Source organism: Emydura macquarii, unplaced genomic scaffold, assembly GCF_026122565.2.
Source record: "Emydura macquarii macquarii isolate MOO-44397 ecotype Brisbane River unplaced genomic scaffold, CSIRO-AGI_Emac_v2 contig_561, whole genome shotgun sequence".
Taxonomy (NCBI): Eukaryota; Metazoa; Chordata; order Testudines; family Chelidae; genus Emydura; species Emydura macquarii.
In genome coordinates this window covers 3,994,612-4,016,937 of record NW_027130698.1, presented here as the reverse complement: position 1 = coordinate 4,016,937, position 22,326 = coordinate 3,994,612, and the positions used below count along the sequence as shown (strand labels likewise).

The 22,326-nt window shown below is 39.3% G+C and overlaps 1 protein-coding gene across 3 annotated transcripts in view; it reads right to left on the bottom strand.

Moving 5' to 3' along the window:
* The window catches only part of KCTD15 (potassium channel tetramerization domain containing 15), a 54,816-nt gene extending 34,344 nt beyond the window's left edge, over positions 1–20,472 (bottom strand). For 2 of the 3 annotated variants that reach the window (XM_067540060.1, XM_067540059.1), the window contains exons 1-2: positions 19,908–20,044; positions 14,097–14,272 (exon numbers count right to left, since the gene is read on the bottom strand). In XM_067540060.1, coding sequence (XP_067396161.1) covers positions 14,097–14,272; positions 19,908–19,910 — 179 coding nt within the window. In that variant the 5' untranslated portion in view covers positions 19,911–20,044. Of the gene's footprint in view, positions 1–14,096; positions 14,273–19,907; positions 20,045–20,335 lie in introns of those variants that run through there. The other variant, XM_067540061.1, reaches the window with a different exon arrangement.
* Positions 20,473–22,326: the final 1,854 nt, after the last annotated feature.

The following is a 22,326-nucleotide window of genomic DNA, read 5'->3' as shown; positions in this document are numbered from 1 at the left end:
GTGTGTGTGTGTGTGTGTGTGTAATAGGCACATGTGATCACTCATCTCATTTCTTCCTTCTAAATTTATCACTTTAAAATTCAAATAACTATGTGTATGTTATTTTGATTTCCAAGAAAATTGCTTTTTTCCAGTATGAGACTCTGATTCTTTAGCTCTCCTTGAGTCTTTTTAATTCAGTCCTAACTGCACTTTTATTAAAGTAATTAGTAAAGATTCAAAAAAATAACACAAACTTCCATATGTTAAAAATACCATATTTTAAATGTCATTGTCCCCACTGCTCCAGTTCGATCCTCAGGAGATTGATTGGTCTTTTATGTTTCATTAACAGAGAATTTGTTCTAAATTTGGGATGTAAAAATCAGTACTGGAATGAAAAACAAAAACAAACCCCCAAATTACCAACTTCATTCCCTAGCCTCCCAGAGAGCCCTGTGGGAGCTGAGGGCACTCAGCACCTGGCAGGATACATTTGAAGATGCACAATTCAAACAAAAAATTCTTGCTTCTTACAAACCTATTACTGCTATTATTTTAAATAACCCTTCCCCCCTGCCCCCGTCCTGGAGCCATAAGGGCCCAGAACACACACCCAAAGAACAGCAACCTGCATCTGCAGTGTCTTCAAAACTGGGTTAACCTTCTTCTTTTTTACTACAGAAACTTTCAGCTAAGCAGGAGATAATTAAACATTCTGATTAAGATTCTCAAAGCTGACTGGAAGATTTACACACAGCTTCCCTTTACATTAACAGTTCACTACCGGGCCCTTTGGGAGGCAGGGGAACATGAAGATATTAGTTTTGTTTTAATGTTAATGGGAGCTGTGAGTGAAATCTGTGCCCCAATGAAGTCAATGGCAAATTTCCAAGATTTCGTCCTGTGTGCCTAAATGGTGCAAGTTTTATCCCTCCCCATCCCCGTCAGGGGTGCAGGAACCCTGGTGCTGCCAGGTGCAGTTTTGCTGCCTAGCAGGCGGACTGGATCCTAGTAGCCTGCATGGAGCTGCTTATTTCAACAGGTAAATGGTGCTGCTTAAATGTTCTCCTGATATGCTAGCTTCAGGCAGGAGCATGGGTATGGCCTTCCATTTTTAATCAAGTCATATACCTTTTCCTGGTTCTTTGAGTACAGATATGCTAGAGGAGCAACTTTCTCCTCTGATGCTTTTCAGGACATCAGAAAATAAACTCTCAGAGATTTCTAGTAGCTCCTCAGTTATATACAGGGCCAAATTCAGTGGGGTATAAATGTAATTTTACATGTTGAGCCCAGTTCTGCCTCAGTTGCACAGGTACAAGCCCCTCTGACATAAATGGGAATTACCCTATGTATCTGGGTGCAGATGTGGCCCACTGGCTGTCAGACAGTCACAAAAGCAGCACAGTGGAAGAGCAACAGGACCAGGCATTCAGTGGGTGTTCAAAACAAGTACAAGTTGCACCAATTTGGTATTCTAGGGTTCTAAGGATGGGACAGACATACATTGAAGTAGGAAAGCCTGCTTTACCTTACATTCTCTCCCTTAGTTGCTTTTCTTGCAGTCCATCCATTCATCCTGCAATGTACATTAATTTTGCACAACCCCTGACTACCAACTTGGTGCAAATTACATTAATCTGTGCCCAACATGTAACTCACACCCTCCGTTTGTATCCGTTTTATCCCAGTTTAGTTTAGAGAATTCCATGGGAGCTGTAGCTCCACTTACTACAGATAGCAGAACAGGGCTACTGTTTCTACTCATTTGATTCTACATACCCGTGATTTGAAAGCTGAGTCTATCCCCATCTTTTTGTATTTCTGAATTGGAGTTCAGTTGATAAGTTAATAATGTTACTATTTATTTTTACATTTGTATTGGATTTTTTCCAACTGTTCACTTAAAGAAACGGAACATGTCCAGAATGATTGGTAGTAGAGTAGCATGGAAAGGGAATACAACCCCAACAAGGTCCTTATTTCCACACCCAGTATGTTTATAATCATTCTGTTTGGGAATCAGCGCAGACAGCAGATGACAGACACAATCCAAATGGAATTTCCAGTGGATTTTTTGTTACTACTGCAGGATGAGAGGGGGGAACTTAGGCCATGTCAACACTTATAAGCTTACCGGACCACAGCTGTACCAATGCAGATGTGCCACTACTTTAAAAGCACTTGGGTAGCCGTGTTATGCCGACACAAGAGAGATCTCCTGTCGACATAATAAAACCAGCTCAATGAGTGGTGGTGGCTATGTTGGTGGGAGAGTGTCTCCCACCAACACAGCGCTGTGCGCACACGTGCTTATGCCAGCAAAACTTATGTTGCTCCGAGGTGTGTTTTTTTCACACCGAGTGACAAAAATTTTGCCGACATTAAGTGCAAGTGTAGACATGGCGTTAATAAATGAAAGGGAGGTGCCATGAGAGGGATGCCATGGCTACACTGCAGAAGAAAGAAAGACCCTCCCTCTCTGAGCTGTTGGGAGGTAAGGTCATGTAGAGGGCAGTATCATTAAGGAGGGAAGACAACGATACATCTGCTACTTAAGAGATGTGGTTCCGATTCTTCAACTTGATAAAACTTGAAAGAAATCAAGTTAAAAAAACCCTTGAGTCATTGACCTAAGTGGAGTTATTCCAGATCGACTCCGCTGTAACTGAGAGTAGAATCTCACTGCATGTCCATTTCAGTGTGAGTGACAGCTATTGATTCTCATCATGCAATAATATACCCATGGGTTTGATTCTGGTCCCACTGAAGTCAAGAGTAAAACTTCCTTTAACTTAACTGGGAGCAGAATCAGTGCCATAATTTAACTGTCAACTCCTCCAATAAATAAATATAATTAACACTGAAATAGTATTTACAAAAAAAAAAAAAAAAAAAAGGAAATGTGCTTATTTGTTCGGTTTTTTTACAAACCACTACTAGATTTTAATTAATTAATTTAATTTAATTCTGATTATTTTAATTTAATTAATTTAATTTAATTTCAATTATATTTTTGAAATCTAATTATAATATAAACATTAGTGGGCCAAACTCTGCCCTCATTCACATCCCCACAACCTCAGTGACGTCAATGGGCCAAATTAATCCCTAGTGTAACTCCATTATAGTAGAATGCCAGCCATTATTTTGTCTCAGTGAGGCTATATGGAATTTATGTGAGTGCAGAGTTTGGCCCAGTGCCTCCGACATCTTTCACCTTTCCCAACTGCAAAGCTTCAGCCTTTGATGTAGATAATACTATGCAACTCACTAGCCAGTGGAAGGCAAAACACCTACAGAACATACAACACAAAAAATGGTAAAGATTCCCTGAGTTTTTCATTGTCTACTTTCCCAAGAGAGATATTTGCTGCTGCAAAAGCTTCTATAGTTCTAAATGGATTACCTGCCAGCACTGGGTAGCATCTGCACTCCATTAGAACAAAGACGTAACAGGAGCCTGCCTTTTGGACTGTGATTCCTTCATCGTTTCAGCTTTATGTTGCAAATTTCATTTTTCCAATTCTTGCCAACCAATCCTTTCTATATATGTGTATCAGCAAATGCTTCATAATAGCTTCCCACTATCCACGTGCAGGATTCCTTTCAGGTATTGCTTTATGTGGTCCTCAGCAGATAAAAAGCAGCAATTTTAGCCTTTGAACTCATACATACTGCAGCAGAGTGAAAACAACATAGTACATGTGAACCTAGAATACCTCTGCCTAGCCTATGCATCCTGTACACCAGCTCTAATAGGCGAACTGTAGTCACACTGATTGCATCAATACAGAGTGAAAGTGCATGCACCCTAGGCTAATAACCAGCCTGCTTGAGAAAATTGCGAATAAGAACAAATCAAGGAAACAGTCAACTTTGAATGTGAGAATATAAAAAATAATGAAAAAATGAAAAATTACAGATTAGAAGATGGAGAGAGTGAGCTACATGGACTGAGCAGGGGCTTGGCAGTCAGTAACTCCTGAGATCTAATTCCAGCTCTGCAGTGTCCCCCTCTATAAAATGGAGACAGTGGGCCATATTCATTCCTGATGTAACTATTGATGTCAATGGAGTTATATATCAGGGATGAATGAAGTAAAATATTACTTACCTCCCAAGATCACAGCTAAGCATGCCAGGAGTAATTACTTAATGTTAGTAAAGTCCTTTGACAACGTAAAATGCTAGAGTGTATAAGGGATAGGTATTGTTATCTAGTTATTATTAAATTCACGTGGTAGGGAAATCTGCCCAAATCAGTAACATAACGATTAATGTGGCTTTAGCTGTGTTAGCTAGAAGCCCTACTTTGTACAGAATGCTGTGGCTCAGTGCTCAATAGGTCTATACTCTCATACTTTTTCTTTCTTTCCATCTTGTATCTGGCATGCTTCCATATTTATTCCACTGAAATGTGCATTTGGCTTTTGAAGGCTTTATTAACCCATGAACACACTAGGCCTGATTCTGATTTCTCTTACATTGGTGTAAATCTGGAGTAACTCCATTGAACTCAATGAAGTTAAACTGGATAAAGTCTATGTAAGGGAAGGATTAGGTCCTCTAATATAGAAAGCTACGTGCATGTAACCATCAGGACACAAGTCAGTAATTTTACATGCCTTTTGGCCACACACCTAAAACTTTCTTTGTGAAGACTGCTCTGTCCAAAAACAGCACCTTAATATAATTTTCAAGTTCTGTTTATTTTCTTCTGCACAAAATAATGGGACATGCTCATCCCTGGTGTAACTCCACTGAGGTCAACAGGTTACAGCAGGGATGAAATTGGCCCAATGTATTTTGCAAGTAATTTTTAAAAGATAATAGGACAAATGAAGACAATGGCAAAACTCACATTGACTTCAGTGAGACCAAGATTTGGCCCAATGGACCAACTTAATCCCTGGCTTACCTCCATTTATTTCAGTGGAGTTACTCCATGAATTAATATGGCCCAATGGCTTTTTAAATCTTAGCTTTCATAAATGAACACATGCATGTAGGTCACAATATATAAATACAGAAAGACACCTATAGTAATCACCAGTGGGATGATTAAAATAATTAAGCTAGGCCTAGAGACAAATTCATTTCATATCATGCTCCTTACAAAACATACTCCTCATCTTCATAGTCCAGAGAGTGTATTTTACAAACATTCTGAGGAGTTAATGAAATATTACTCTAAATAGACTGTGTCTGCATGCCATGATAGGGTCTATATAAATCAAAACTTGACTTGTGTGGACAAATGGCAGTGAAATACATTTAAAGTCCAAATATCAAGAGGTAACACCACTTTACTGCATTTTTACGATGGGTAACTATGACCTCAGGATATGATTTCCAATGGAATGCCACTGTATATTCATCGTTACATAACTCCTCTATACAGGGTGGGTGAGTGTGTTGGATGCACAGCATTAAAAGAGAAAAATCAATAAAGGAGAATCCCCTTTGTTTTGCGTATAAAGCCACTGTGTCACAGTGATCATAGACAGAATCAGTTCAACACAGATTCATCAACACGAAAACAACCTCCACTCGCACTGTGGGAGAATTTTCTTAAACTGTTCTGTTCATGCTGGTGCTTTCATGCGCCACTTGCAGTGCCACGTAAATCCTTATTCTGTGCTGTTGGTGCCACTGTGCCCTGTCCCATGAAAGGGTAAGATGGGCATCCTGGGTAGTGGCAGCCATAGAAAAAATAAGGAAAATCAGTGTAATTCCCCAAATGACAAAGAACTGGTCCGACTAATGGGTGTTTTACAACATCAGACTCAGTAACAGGTCAGGATAGTAGCATGAGTTAGATCCCCTTAACTTCATCGTTTGTGAGGTCTAACGATGGTTTCCAGAACCCTTTCTGGAACCAAGAACCTGCCTGTAATGACACATTTTTTACGCGGGCAGCACCTCAAGGGAATTATAAAAGAGATGAACGGAGAGAGGCATTTGCCTTGCACTTAACCACAATCAAGTTGTCTGTTCAGGGAAAATAAAAGTAGAGTAGTTGGATATAGAAGACAAGGATAGCTGAGGTCTGCATCTAATATGCTGGAGATACTGCTCAACATTGATCCTTGCAAAAGCATTACCCCATGCCCGCACCGAAAGGTTGTGAGAGATAAATCTCTCTACTGAATGACCATTGACCAGGTCAGTCAGATCTGTCTAGGCAAATAAGTTAACATAAATGTTTATGCTTCTCAAATTCTATTTTTAGAGCAGCTCATTACTCAGGGGTAGCAATGTAGACACAATTTTTATGTTCAGAAATCAGATAAGTGTGATCACTGCTATCGATTCCTCCCCTTATTAGCTCGTTTTCCAACCCACCCCTACATAACATGACACCCATTTATGCCAATGGTCTTCAAGTAACCTAGGCTTGGATAAATATTAATTTGGAGGAACATGATTAGCAAAAACCAACTAAGCAACTTTTTCCTTGCAAATTCCATTAAATGTTACGAGTAAATATCATGCCTGTAATTCATTCATGAACAGAGCTCCAGTGCTAAGATCCAGTTGATAGGAGTTGCACTCCCACTGGGTAAATTCTGCCCTCACACCGGGGGCTGGAAAATGTCCCCTCGCAGCAGTTCTGTTGTGTAAGGAGGGGCAGGATTTGAGAGGCCATGCGGGGGGAAAACACCTTTTGCACAGCACACAGCTCTGCTCCATATGGGCTTCCTGCATGCCATCAGCAAAGGGACTGGGTAGGGAAGGGATAACGATAGACAGGGCAGATCCAGGTCTGAAGAATCCACTCTTACATAGATCCTCCTATTCCCCCCACCTCACAGAAGGATGGCATTAAGGCTAGGGGGGCCTACTGCAGTCTCAGCAGAGTAGCTTCTTGGGCGAAGGAGAAAAGATTCCTTCCACTCTGCATTGTCCCAGTGCTGAGCCCAGGCTAGATGCTCCCCAGGCTAGACGCTGTCTTGAGGATTTTGCCCCTTATTGCAGGAAAGTGAAAAGGGGTGTAAAATGACTGTTCCAAGCTGCAAGGGTGTTAGTGCCACTGTTTTCTTTACATAGAGGCCAAATCACGTCCTCATAACTATGGAGAGATCATACAGTAGGTTTCGGCACTTCTCGTGCTCTGCACAGCTCTGCTCTAGCCATCTCTTTCTATAGCAACGTTAGAGGTATGTTTGGAGAAGTGGCAAGGAAATGTGTATTAAATACACTACACCCTAGACTCTGCCCCATAAATTGTGAGGGTGTGTGGAGCCCTGGCTGCATATAATACTATTGAATAATATTTTTCACGTATATAACACTTTTCATGAGGATCACAAAGCACTGCACACATGAGTGAATTAAATCACACAACACTCCTGTAAACCATTCTTTTACATATGGGAAAACAGGCACAGAGAGGCTAGATGACTGCATTAAGTTAAATTTCTTGCTTCAGAAAACCAGCAACAGAACTCAGATGTCCTAGCTTCTGAATCCAGGCATCCTTCCCCATCTTCTTCTCATGACATAGCAGAAGCAACAGGGCAACTACCAGTATGCAATCTCAGTGCCTCAAGCCACCTGGTTGGGAGTGAGAATTCCTTTCCCCTCTCTCCAGCTCTTATTCACTGTAAGTGCAACCCTCATTTTCTATGTTTTTGTGAAGACTTTTTGTGGCGGGCAGGCGCCATTTGACCCGAAATTGGCTTGGTCCTGCAGAACTTTACCAGACAAAATTCTCCTGGAAGCCAATGGGAGCTTTGCTCAAGTAATAACCAAGTAAAAGTAACAGGATTTAGCCCAAAATGTGTGTGAATTAAAGGAAATAACAAGTTCCTTCCATGCAGGTGAACATAAAACTAGGTGCATGGACATCAAACTGTGAACAAAAATTTTATACACTTGTAATTGCGCTCATCTGTGTTGCACACAAACATGCCTTAAACAGCAGAACTCCCTGCGTTTTCTTGCAATAAGGGGAAGAACAACTCACTGGAAGACCTTGTGTTTCTGACTAAATACTGAATGTCTCTACCACCCAAAAACGTAACCTGATTTAAAAGCAGGTAATGTTTATTCCATACTCTTAATTCCTGCTCTGCTGAATGTTTGTAAAAGAGTGGCTCCTATGTCTTTAGCAGAGGTCTAACTGGCTTCTGCTTGAAAATTAATCAGATGAGGAAAACTGATGTAAGAGAGGAAAATAACTGGCAAACTGGAAATTCAATTCACCTCAGAATATCCTTCAGGTTTTTGCTTCAAAATTTGTAAGTTTTAAGTTCATAATGTGTATTAAAATAAAGAGCCTGGTCCTGCATTCCATGCAAAAGCAAAACTCCCATTTTAGAATTTTGTAGGTATATGGGCTGCTTGATCAGACTCATACAATGTTTGCATTTTGGATAATATATTACGATATGTATCCCTACAGAGTAAGAGCCCAGTTCTACTCCACTGAAGTCAATGAGAGCTTTATTACTGACTAAAATGGGAAAACTCACTAAAGGTGAAATTCGCAATGGCATGGATGGCTTGCCTAAAGTCCTTTACTCCAGTTAAACCCCTTAATGGGTCTCCCTGGCGGAGAGGTGTGAGCACCATGGAGGAACAAAATACCACATGCATACGATGGGGATGCACTGACTCACAGGTAGACTGATATAGAGGGAGTCTGGAATAGCTGGGAAAAGAACATAGTATAACCCTGACGTTCCAATGGGCCAGAACTACTTACTGCTCAGGGGGTACGAAGGGGTAGCACATGTTATTCTAATAAAATCTAGCCTATAAGATGGAGGATTGGCCTCAAAGGTTCTGTGTTTTAGGCTCACAGACTGTTCATGGGATAGGAAGTGAATTCCATTCCCACCCCACTTAGTTCCCTGACTAAAGCCTACAGCTTGTGTGGGAAAGAGTGAATTTTAGCCTACTTGCAAGTGTACAATATGCTTCAGTGTTTGCTAATTGCACATAATTTCCATTTTCAGTTAACACAGCAAGAATGTCCAAACTTGGTATCAGATTAGCAAATAAAGCATAACAATGACACGGAATTGTTTGTGTACGTGCAGAAATGTGAGATGTTCTCAAATGTGAAAAATCTGTGAAATAATATATCCAGCACCACATCTACATGACACTGATAGGGACAAAGCCAGTGAAAAACGAAGACGTTCAAAGCTGAAGATAACACTTCCTCCTTAGCTTATGTGGTTATGGGGAAAGAAGCACAAAGGGCTTTGGCTATGAAGAGAGGACTACACACTGTTCCCACTTACAATGGCAGGCAAATCTGCAGTCATTCAGCTTTAAATTAAAATTTCCAGAAGTTTTTTCATTTGTGCCACAGGATGAATGTTATTGAAACCTAGGTGGTGTTTAATGGGTTTACAATAAAAGAGCAAATCTTATCTTTAATGGAAGAATATACAACAAATATTAATTATCGAAGGATGTTTCTGGTAAATGTATTTACCTGATTCAGAAGAATAACTAATAAAGAATGCACTCCCATCCTAGCAGATACATATTGAATTTGGTTGGGAAATAAAAGAAACATTTTCTGGAAAAATGTTTTTTTTTTTTTAATTGAAATTCAAATTTCCACTGAAAAATATGAGTAAAATTTTGAGATATCAATACATAAATATCAATTCTGGATCTAATCCGACTCCCATTTAAGTCAATGGGCGCTTTATTCCATGCAAAATGTGCACGTGATAGGATATTATGTACATGGCTGTACAATGAGGGCCTTTTCTTTTTTAAAAGAGCTGTCCCATTCTACTGGATAAATATATATGTATAATTTTCAATTCACTTTATAGACGTGCTAGGGCGTTCACAGCTTTCGCAACCTGTCGTGGAAATCTGTGTTCAAGTGTCAATGTGTCAGAGGGCTGTGCTGGAATTAGTATGGGTGAAAACATGAATGAAATTTCTAGAGGAGCTGGCTGGCAAATATTATTAACCTGTCTGTTTTCTTTGACTGTTTCATTTAAATATGAGACATGGAGTGTGGGAGTGCATAAGAGTGTCTTTCTTTTGCATGCCTGTAACTTCAAACTACCAGTGTTAAGGCTTTTTGAGAATGTATTAAACATAAATGAATGGAATAAAATTTAGCTGAGACACTCAGTACACAGCTCCAGCCAAGGCAGAAAGCGAATCTCCTAGCACATCCAAAGCTCTCATTAATTTCAATTAAGTTTTGGGGGGTACAAGAAATACAGGATCAAGCCCCTAAATTGTAACTCTCCATTAGCACAGGTTAATAATGGAAACACAGAGGTAATTTTACACATAACTGTCATGGATGTGCAGCTTTTGATCATGTTTACTTTATCTGTTCCTTATATTTTTGGAATGTTGGCATATATTATTGAGAGAGACAAGATAGGTGAGATAGTATCTTTGCTTTTCATCCTTTGAAAGACCAACCTATTTGTTTATATACTTTTTCTATCAGTTGGAAAAAATATATAATCGTACCATAATGATTAAAGTGAGAAATACAGACTTAGAATGAATCTTTTACAGTGGCCCTTTAATTAGCTTCTAATTTATCACACTAGTTAAGTGCTTCTTCTCCTTTTTCTTCTTCAAGTCAGACAGCAGAGCAGCTCATGGCACAGGTGTTAACCCTCACTGTGGAGAAGTTTATGTTTCTATAACATAGCAAAATAAGTTCCCCTGCAAGGAGTGCACCATGATGTAGCCTATAAAAGTTTATGGCAGAAGACGTGACTAAAACCTTTTGGGTCTGATCCTGCATTCTTTACTCATGCAAATTCAATCAGTGGAATAAATTTTCCTCTGAGTTGTGCTGCTATAAGCAACAAAGACTTTCAGAGTCACTCTGAAATTACCCTAGGATAACTGACTGCAGAATTTGGCCCACTGACTTCAATTCATTCACTACTTCAAATCACTAATTACTCACATGAGTCCTGTTTGCAGAATCAGGGCCTTTATTTTCATGAATTACAGCTGAAACACATCATTTATGAATGGCAGAACACGGCAAAGCCATGAGTGGGTTGAGCATGGTCAATCCTAACAAATTACAATAAGAAATGTATCAAGCTGTTTGCTGTCAGGTGTAATTTATATCATACCAGACGGATGACTGAAAAGCAGGTATAGACAGGAACTTCTCATGCCCATAGTTGTTCTTATTAGACCTGATCTTGCAAGATGCTGAGAACATTCAACTGCTAATGAAGTCAATGCAAATTGAGAATGTTCAGGACCTTGCAGGATTAAGCCTATTATAAATACAATTGAGGAATAAATATGATTTAATGATTTTTCTGTTTTCCATTAGCATGTGTGTGTGTGTATATATATATATGTATATATATATATATATATATATATGAGCTAAAAATATATTTAGGATTTCAGAGCATACAAAAACAAATAAAGAATGTAATACAGATAAACAGGAAGATTATCCCCTACACTTTAATTTTTAGGGTGCTGAAACTTTATTTTCTGTAACTATATCTCAGATTCAGCAAAGCATGGGATATCCATGCCTATTTGGCAAAGAACTTAAGCACACATTTAAGTGCTTTGCTAAACCAGGGCCTATACAATTTGATTAGTCTACAAATACTTGAAGCTCTTATGAAACGTTGATAGCCAAACCGAAAAGAATTCAATATCTTGTATAAGTAATCCAAAAAGCTCTGTATTAGCGATGCCTCCATTTGTGGCCATGCATGTCATCTTTGCAGCATGGGCTAACAGTGCTTTTCACTCTTACCAGCTGTCTCACTCAGAAACACATAGCCTTTTTCTCCTACATCAACTCAAGACCCAGAATCCCTCTCTCATCCATGATAATTGCAAAGGCAGTTTGTAACCTCATAGAAGATATTCTAGAGAGCAATGAAAACAAAAGATTTTGTGGATTTATCTCAAGAACATCACTGAGGGACCCAGAACATTGAAGCATTGGGAGTTTTGCTACTGAATTCAATGGGAATGAAAGCAGGCCCTCCTAAGTAAAGACTGGGGTAACCATTTACATCAGCTATTGAACCACTGCAGGAACCCAACTGGCAAAATTAAACAAAATAATCAGGATCCATCTCTCTTTAAATACAAAATATGTGCTCCAATAACTCTTTACTACATCTGTGACAGTGTCTCTGCTCTTTTTGGTTTTCTGACTGCATGATGTTATTCAAACTTTACGATCCAAAGGTCCAATCCCACAAACCTTTACTCGTATTAGTAGATTCAAGATTCACTGAAGCCAGAGGCAAGGATTACTTGAGTGAGAAAGGGTTTGCAAGTTCAAGCCTTAAAAGATAACACAACACATACAAATGCAAGGCAATACACAACAAAACATCATACAATACACTAGTGTCTGGCCAGTAACTGTTTTGTATTTGCAGCTTAAAAAACAAAAGGAATACACTTCTGTTGTTTCAACAATTAGAAGTAACAAGTCTGTATTATAACTCCAAATCCCTAAATAATATCTGTGGATTTATTTTCACCATATTTATACTTTGCAAGATACACAGTTGAAGTTTCTATTAAATAACTCTGATATGGGGCACATTTTTTAAAATGTCAGCAGTGATTTTTTTTTAATGTGGAAACAGATGTGCTACTTCACTGCAACTGCTGGATATTCTCTATATTTTCTTTATAGTGTGAAACATCCGTCTGTTTTTTTGTTATAAATCTTTCCCCACTGGATAGATTTCTTCCTTGCAATTAAATACGAGACTGAAGTTTCTAAATGGATGGTCTCCAGAAAAATCATGGCTTTTTGCCTAATTTTAAAATATTGGCATTTCAATTAAGGTTCCTTTTCCACAGACCATTTCAATACACTCCCTAGCCTTGGACTGAAATCACAGCCATATGCTTTATGACATCAGAGGCATTTCAAGGTGTCTCCATAAATGTCATTTACTTCTTGGGAAACTGCCAAATCAGTGAAAAATCCCTAGTTCTTCTGAAGGGAAAATACTTAAACAAAAATGGAGCTTTATACAGTTCCTCTATACTGAAACGGCTGTCCTTTTGCAGAAATACAGGTCACGGTGATAGCAGAACCTGTGACAACTAAACTGCTGACCTGATTCCTGGCTTGTATTTGGGATCAAAACTACTTTCTTTAGCCAGTGTGACCAAACACCTTGTACTGTACTACTCGCACTTCCTGTTGTCCAGATGTGAGGCATTTGACCCTTATACAAAAGAAACATATCCTTATAAACAAATTATCTGTTATTCTTTCATCTCAGAATAACAATTTTGGTGGATTTAGTTACAAATCTAAAGCTAACAAGTATCCTGTATGAGATACTCTAACAAATATGCTTTTAACACTTAAATCACTGACATTCTTCAGCTGCTAGGCTAGGGCCCGATCCTGAAAAGAGCAGAGCACCTCCCACATGCATCTCCTTCCATGGTACTCCACACCTCACAGAATTGGGCCCCAACTGAGCACTGAAGAGTTTCTCTGCAGTTTCTACTGCCTTAAAATACTAGCCATATTAAATAATCCTCACCAGTAGCATGTACAGTAAACAATCTGCATGCAATAATTATACACAATTTTGACCTGATGTGCAATTGCAAATAAACACATTGTGTGCTGGACATTCTGTTGAAAATGAATGACTAGCATCACTGCTGCTGACTAAGGGAGTACACATCAGCTAAGAACTCTACCAACCAGGACAGCTGCAGCTATTTTAGGGCTTCTGCTAACAAATGGATCCAGGAGCACCCATATAAAAGACAGGCTGTTGGGTTAGGGTTTTTTAAAGTTTGTTTTAAAATAAAGAAGTTGATTTGTATAGTGGTGAATATTATAGGACAGTCACAGCAACAGGTGCTTCAAACATAGCAGTATGGTGCGGGAGATGTTGAGAAAGACAATGAATAGACTGTCTCTCTAAATAATATTTATATTTTACAGTCTTTTATTTCCTCTATACATTAACTTCTCTAGAGTTCTAAATTTGATATTGAATTATTTATAAGTTGTGAATATATAATAAATCGTGTTTCACATCCAAATATTCCTCACAGGTAAATGTATATTTCCAAGGAATGAAAATAAATAGGCACATGGCCTGAAAACACTGAGGTCTTACCTGGAATCTGGATACTTTGTCAAGGTAGCCAGGCTGCTGGTGTACATGTGTCCTCCTACATCGATATGCACAGGAGCATTGGATTTTGTGAGTTGAGCTGGGAGAGGAATTCCTTGAGCAGCCAGGGGAGAAACTGGGGACCGTGTTAGAGACAGACGGGACATGCTTCTTCCCTCCTGGAAATGGAAGACAAAAAAGAACAGTTTCTCTTAAATGTAACTGTGTGTTACCTTTATTTCTAGTGTGATCACAGATCTAATCAGATCATTTTTGCATCTGCCTGATCACATATTCAGCTAACAAATTATTGCCACCACTGTAATTAAGTGTATTTGCATCATTTTCTTCAAAGTACCAGAGGGGAAGAGAAAGATGCTTATTAGCAATAAGAAATCAAGAAAAAAAAATTTCAAGGTGTCAGCCTCAAGGGGCATAAAACAAACTGCAAAATTCTAATTAAAGGTCGCGGGCTTATGTGTTAGATGTGAAATATCCCCTGACAAACGAATAACCAATTTGTGAATTGGGATTCAGGGGTTTTTGCAAGTTTGTCTCAGTAACGAGACACCTCTAAATTAGTGATTTCCTCAATACCTAAGGCATTTAGTTTATACATGTAGTAAATTTCACATCAAACTATGAAAAAATTAGATTTTATTTTTAATAATTACAAAATAAATTGATAACTATTGGTTATATCTTAATAGTAGGTATAATGAGGGACTAATAAGCTTTCAAATCGAAGGAAATTAATAGCTGAAAGCAACGATGGCAGAAATATATATAAAATGACCAAAGTTTTCATGACACAAAGCTTCACAAATGTCATATGATCTAGCATTAGAAATCAAAAATATACATATGAACATGTGTATATTTATTACTTTAAACATTTTTAAATTAAATGGAATTATGTCAAGATTTTTAGCTGATTTATAAATTCATGCACTGAATTTCTGCTTCTATTAACATAAAAAAATATTTAAAAGACTTTCAAAAACCCCTTTGATGTGGAAGGGACTACTAGGGAAAAATATAACATCCAAAATCTCTTCAGGTACTATAAAAAAAGGCTGATGACTGATTCTCTACCAGATACCAATATGTGTCTTACACAACTGATTTAAGTTAAATAAAATATTATAGGTAACATATATGAGAAATGGAAAAACTACTCAATCTTTTGGAAGTTCTATCAGGTACCAGTGTGTCTTACACAGCTGAATAAAAAAAAAATAATATAGATAACATATATGACAAATGGATAAAATGTTCAAGCTTTTGGAAGTTTTATAAAATTCCCATCCCTTCTATCACTTATGTGTAGAACAACATATGCAAAATATTACAGTTAAAAACATTTCTCAGTGTAATCTAGTTTTCCTGGTATTTTCTTTTGCAGTCATGCTACCAAACGTCCAGGCTCTTCCTAACATCTGATAGACGCTTTATATGCAGTATTACAAAGTGAATGTCCAATTCTTCCAGGTTAGTTTGGTGACATTTCTTAGAATCCTAAAATTGGTCTCTCCTTTCTTTTAACAATAAATATTTTGCACAATATGCTTGCCCAAATCATTCAGTGAACATATAATTGACAAGATTCCTTAAAAAACATGGTTACCAAAATATATGGAAAGGGATTGAAAATATAATGTATCTCAACATCTTTAAAAGGAAACCACAACATCTTAGGTTAGTTTATTTCATCTAGTTCAGCTCATAACAATTTTAAACTACTCTAGTTCAGAAATACATCACCCCATTATGAATCCACATCCTTTTCTCTTCAAATGCAGAATGGACATCTGCACTGAATGCGAACAAAATATCAACACTGTCCTAGAACTTCTGTGTCAGTCGATGTGAAATTGGCATTAACATTTTCACTGTAGCACCACCTTCAAGGAAAGTGACTGAATCCTTTAATGACTAAAGACGTTGCTTTCTTCTTTCCCACAAGATCCTATTGTGGGTAATCTTTAGGAAATATGTCATATCACAGATAAAACAACTAACTTTAAAATAACATACTTTCACAGTCTGTTTTCTATTTGTGGATGCTCTATCTTTCTACCAACACAGACAAAGATGTGTTCCTACCAAAGAGCCCTGCAAGCTCATGTTCATTCTGTACTCCTTCACTTAAGTGTAAGGGTCAGTAGCTGCATGCTGAATGTCAACTCTGTCTTTGTTCTAACCCTAACTATTATCACTAATGATAAAGGTACAGACCTTGCAGGATACAGAGCTGCTTTGGAAATACATCTCATGGAGTTTTACATAAAAATATGCCTAATTAGGGCTCATCTGGACCCCTTGTTACAATTTCTAAATGAAATCAAAGAACTTGTAGTACTCTTTAAATAAGTCTTACATTTAACCGTATCTTGGAATACAGATTCCACTTTTAAAATATGCACAGAAAGCTAAAGATCAAGTGATCTGAATCTATTTGTGCATATTTAAACACTGCTACTATCTTATGATTTTGTTTAATGTTAGTACATCAGCAAATGCCTTGATCTACAAACTGTCTGAGACTCTCTGTGAGGCCATACCCATACAGTAGAGATATTTAATTTATACTATTCACTGGAGGGACCTTTTGAACAATCCTCTGCTTTTGGCACCACTCAGCTACATTCTGCATTGAAAAAAACACTTAATTATAGAAAATCACTGGAAAACTAAAATAGTTCACAACCTTGTATGGATTTTCATATTTATTGAGGGGTTCCAGGCTTTTATTTTGGGGGAGGGAATCAGAAGGTGAATCAAAATACAGGTTTGTTTAGTTAGAGAAGATTAATATTATAAAAATAACCCAAATGTTTAATAAAGCTGTGAAAGCCAATCATTTTTATATTAATTAATCAACGACGGGCATGGGTCTTAAACACCACCTAAACTGTGTAAAAAGCAGTTCCATTAATTCTAAAAATAAATATGCCTGATTCCTTAATCCTAGTTTTTATTGACTCTCTTCTTAAATGTATTTCTCAATATAAACTGCTGTTAAAAGTCACCATATCAAGTAATATATTTATTTAATGCAGAGAACTGGATCTTACAAGTATTTATACCTGTGAAAGCTTTTATATGTGTGTTTTCCTAATCATGATGTGAAAATTAAAACCTTAAGGGTAAATATTGAAGAAACATTAACAAATTTCATTTATTAAACAATGTAAAATAATCCATGCTCTTTAGTTGCCTACAAAAGGGTATAACATTACTACTAGTGGCACAAGCAATAACCCTGCTCTAATAAGTAACACAGGAACCTGCTAAAGGCAAAATCAATAGAGCCTGATTCCCAAATTTTCTGAATGTTTAGTTTTTCAAACATTACACACCAAGATTTTTTGAGCCAGATTATCTTTTTCTGCCTTTCTAAGATAACTGCATAAGTACTGCTTGTAAAAACTATTTGCCCATGCAAAGTGAAATAATCACAATGCCATGCTCATTTACACACAAAATGATTTTGTGTCCCATTGTGCTCACAGTTGTTCAGCTCTCTAGGGGTGATTAAACTAGCTATGCTGCTACAGCTTGAGATGATTTCACTGAATCGTTTCTCCATGAAGTTGCTTCTTTGCTAAGCTGTTATTTTAACCATAAAAGGTAAACAGAAGGCAGTTGTAAGAGCTCCATTCAGCTCCATGCCCAGGGCTATCACCCCAGGGCAGAGAATGCTGAAAGACTGCCGAATTTTCCAGGGTGTTGCCTTTCTTGCTCTGAAGCCTACAGGAATACCGTTCATTTAATACACACTCTAGATGATACATTTCAGATCCTACTAAAAGAAAGACTTCAAAAGTGTAAGAACTTTTGGGCGGATGAAGCTTTCCCACCTCTGCATATAGCTTAGGGCCATGGTAACCAATACTGCTGTTGATGTTGGGAAAATACAGTAGAAATAAATGGATCGGAGCAAGGCAGAGAGATAGGGACAAGGGAGGTGAAAGGTTGCAGAAGAGAAACAAGAAACAGTCTGGAAGGGATAACAAGAGGGGGGGAAAAAAAGGAAAAGAATGAAAAAGAAAGCAGCTCTGAAGGAGGGCTGAAAGTTAAATCAAGAAACAGACACTTAAAAGACTACAGATGGGAACCAAGACTAATTAAGGATGTAAAAGTGCTTTGTTTCTAAAGTTTATTGTTGCTAGGATAAAAATTAATTGAAACTAATGCTGTTATTCACTCGTGCAGTTTAATTCCTTCATGCACATTTAAGACATGAAATGAAAACTGCAGGTTTAAGGACTTGCCATGAAACAGCTCTTTCTGCAAGATGTTGAAAGGGGCATCTTTCAACCCATATGCAGCCAGCGAGCTGTGTGTGCATCAAAGGCACAAAGTCCAGTCTGCTGCAGGACCACTGACTCGTCTTTAATGAGATCAGCACCAACATCTGTTCTCTGACTGGTTCCTTTATTGGATTCTCGTTGAAGGTTCTCCCACCCCCGACCTTTCTTTCTTTAACAGCAGATCTAGTGTAGCACTAAGAGTAAAACCACCGTTTCAGCCCTCCCCCCCCCCCCCAACACCCCATTTCAAGCACTTTTGGGAATAACCAGCTAAAGAACTTAACCTTGCACTCTCGTGGCTTCATGGCAATGTCTGTATATCCAGGTTGGTAGGATTCAGCCCAGCCAGAGGGTCACAATTAAAGAGAGCAGCAATAGCTCTGTCTCTCTAAACACGTAAACATGATAATATCCAGAATCTGCCTCTTAAGCGACTTTGAGACGAGTGTTTATTTTGTGAAACAAACCTAAGACAAAGAAGCGATCAGGTTATTTTAAAACCTTGCCCAATAGGTTACAAAATAAAGTCCATAAGCATTTGCACACAACTTAACACTGCAAACAGAAAATACTGGACATTCTCTAGGCAGTGGACTAGTCAGAAACTTTTTTTTTTTGGGGGGGGGGGGGCAGTTAGGTTGTTGAGCTCTTGTTAAAAAAAAAAAACCCCAACTCCTTTCCCCCACTCTCCTCCCCCCATTCCTGGTACTCTCCAATCTATTTAGTGTAAGTTTCACGTCACTCAAATGCCTTTCCCTGCCGATGGTCAGGGAAATCACCAGTAAGCAATGCACACCGGCCACTAAACTTCTGGCTTTTTTGTTTGAAATATACAGCAATGCCCAAAGGTAAAATGCAAAAAAAAAAAAAAAAGAAAGGAAAAAAAAAAAAAGCACAACATGGCGTCCCTTACTTAGTCTCACATAACAAGAAAGGAGATGCCCTAGATGAAGGCAGGGAAAAGAATCTGCACCTCCGACCCTCTATGTTTTATGTGCAACCAATGGTGGAGATCATTAGGCAGCCCAATGTCTGAATTTTGCAGAAGTGTGCCACATTACATGTAGGAACAGAAATGCAAACTATAGCCTAGAGTGCTTTGAAGTCTACACCAAATCAAGCCTTCCACTCTCTGACTGGCGCCAGAGTTTCATTCACAGACCGCCCGTGTTTTCCATACTAAGCTTTGTCATCTGCCTTCCCCCTTTGTGTGTAGATACCCTAGAGACAACCCCAAAGGAGACAGATCCAGAGTCTCCACCACAACCAAGAAGATCTCCCCTGAAAGCAAAAGGGGGAAATCACACCAAAAACAATCAACAAGCCCCCGCGTCCCCCACCAGCAAAGATCTCCCTCCCTTCAAACAAACAGTGCAAGGAAAAACCAAACCCCAAGCCCCGGATCCCGCCTCCCAACCCCACAACGCGGTGGCAGCGGCTGCTGCTATTGCAGCTGCCCTTTTGGGAAGTGCAATTGTTGCCAGTGCTCCTTGTGTACCATTCAAAAGCCCGGGACCCAATTAGCTCTGTCTCCTCCGCGCGGTGGCTTTGCCCCCGGATCCTTTGCCTTCTTCAATGCTGAGGCTAGGGTGGCAGCAGTAGCCTAGGAACCCCGGCCATCGGGGCTCCAGCAAAACTGGCCATGCTTTAGAAAAAGGAAACAAACCACACACACATGCATGCAGTTTGCACGCACGCACACACACACACACAGAGCACCAGCGCTATCAAAGGAGGGTGGATGAAAATGGATCCTGTAGCTTTAAAAAAAACCCTCTGTCTCTTCTCCAGAGCCAAGATCTGAGTTAGTTTCAAGAAGAGGCACTTTCCAAAAAAAAAAAAAAAGCCATGCAATGCGCAGCGCATTCCCCAGTCCATGCAGGGGGAGAGCCAGAGCAGCAGTTAGAGGCGAGCAGCTTTCCTTACCTTGAGCACAGAAGAGAGATCTGCAGACCCCCCTTTTGCTTTGGGCTCTGTTGGGTTTGTGTGTTGATGGGTTTGTTTTTTGCTTTTATTACTGTCTTGGTTCCTTAGATCCTGCTGTGATTATTATTATTTTAAAAGCTGCTTCTTCTCCCTCTTTCTCTTTTTAATGCTTCTTCTGTTTATTTTGTGTGTGTGTGTGTGGAGGGGGGGGGGGGAAGCCTTAAAATGAAACTGCCGAGGCTGTTATGAGAAGAAAGGCAATAATCCCGTCTCTAAATAACAGAGGGAAGGGAGAAGAGGAGGAAAAAAAGCGAATTCTTGCTCAGGGCTTTGCAAACGCCTCCAGGGCAGAGGATTAGGCTACAATTAGCTCAGCCCTTTGCTCTCGCCCTAGCTAATTTTGCGATGAAAATTAGATATTTTCCCTCCTTTTGCTGGAGATCTCCTGATTTTTTTTTCAAACCTTTACAAAAACAAATAATAAAAATTAAAAAAAAAAAAAAATCAGATGGCAACCCCCCTCCCCCTCCGCCTGCCTCCCGCCCCCTCCCCAAACTAGCCGCCCGCCGTCCTTGGCTGCAGAATCCTTTTGCTAACGGACTTTGGGTTGCCAGCTCCTCTCCTTCCTTGGCTGGGGGGATAACGGTTTAATGTTGTGGAATATCAGGCCACTGTCACGTCCTTCAATAGACTTACTGAAAAGAAGAAGGAGGAAAGGGGGGGGGGGGAAGCTGATTTTAATCATTGTCATTTGGTCTGATGTAATATTTCCCCAGGCATTTTCAACTAGGCATAAATTTTCAGCTCCCAAATAAGTAACACAGGGCACGTTTCTCACATCTCTTGACTCCTCTGCTACAATTAGGGTAGCACCCACTCTGCACTTGTTGATAAACTAGATCAAGTAAAAAAAAACCCAACACAACAACCCCCAAGCCTGCAGCAATCAGGATGCAGCTCGGGAGGGTTTTTTTTTTTTTTTTTGGGGGGGGGGGGAGCGGTTGCAATTGCAATTATTCCCCTCCCCCCGTTTCCCCTCCCCTCTCTCCCTTTTCACCCTTCGCTAATGTCTCGCATTGTAAACGCCAAATGTCCTGTAGGCCATTAAAACCAAATGACGTCTATCGACATGCATTGTGCTATTGCAGAAAGCGCCCTGGCAGGCCGCCCCTGGCCAAAAGCGCCATTTCAATTATAGCGCACGGCTAGATGGAGATGTCTGCCATGAAGATTTCCCAGGCAGACAGGCAGCTCCACAGGCGCTCCGCTGGCTTGGCCACAACAGCAGCCGCTGCTGCTGCTTCCCGTCGCTATGCCTCCCCCTTTGGAACCTCACACCCAGCCCCCTCCCTCCCTCCCTCCCTCCAACCAGCAGCACAAAATCCTCCATAAAGTTTTAACAAAAGCGGATTGATTTGGTTCCATGCATTTCTTTATTTTTCGCAGCTAACCCCATTCTGGGATCTTGATCTAGAGGGAAACCTGCATTCTCTCTCTCACCCATATTACCCCCCCACTCCCACAAGGATGTTTGTCTTGAATAAACTTTTAACATTTATGCGTGTGGTTTAATGTATTTATCATTAATTTATTTGCAGCGTGGCCAGTGGATCTCAGGAGAGTTGCGTCCTGGTCAGCCGTACACCAAATATATATTTACAATATTCATCCCTGAATAAACTTTTCCTTAAAACTGTTTTTAAAAATGTATTTATATGATTTCATACAGATCAGGTCTTTATTTTGCAGATCATCCACCTGGCTATTGAACACTAAGAAAACATCCTTCTCAGCCCCCTCCTCCTGAAATTATGTTTATTTCTGAATAAACTTTTAACAAATTGTATCCGTTGTTTCATTTATGTGATTTCATGCAGTTCAACCCTCTTTTTATTTTTTCAGTTCACCACTCTGCCATATTGATCTCTAGGGGAATATACCTTCCCCTGATCTCCACCCTCTCTGCATTTTTTCAGTGTATCATTACTTTT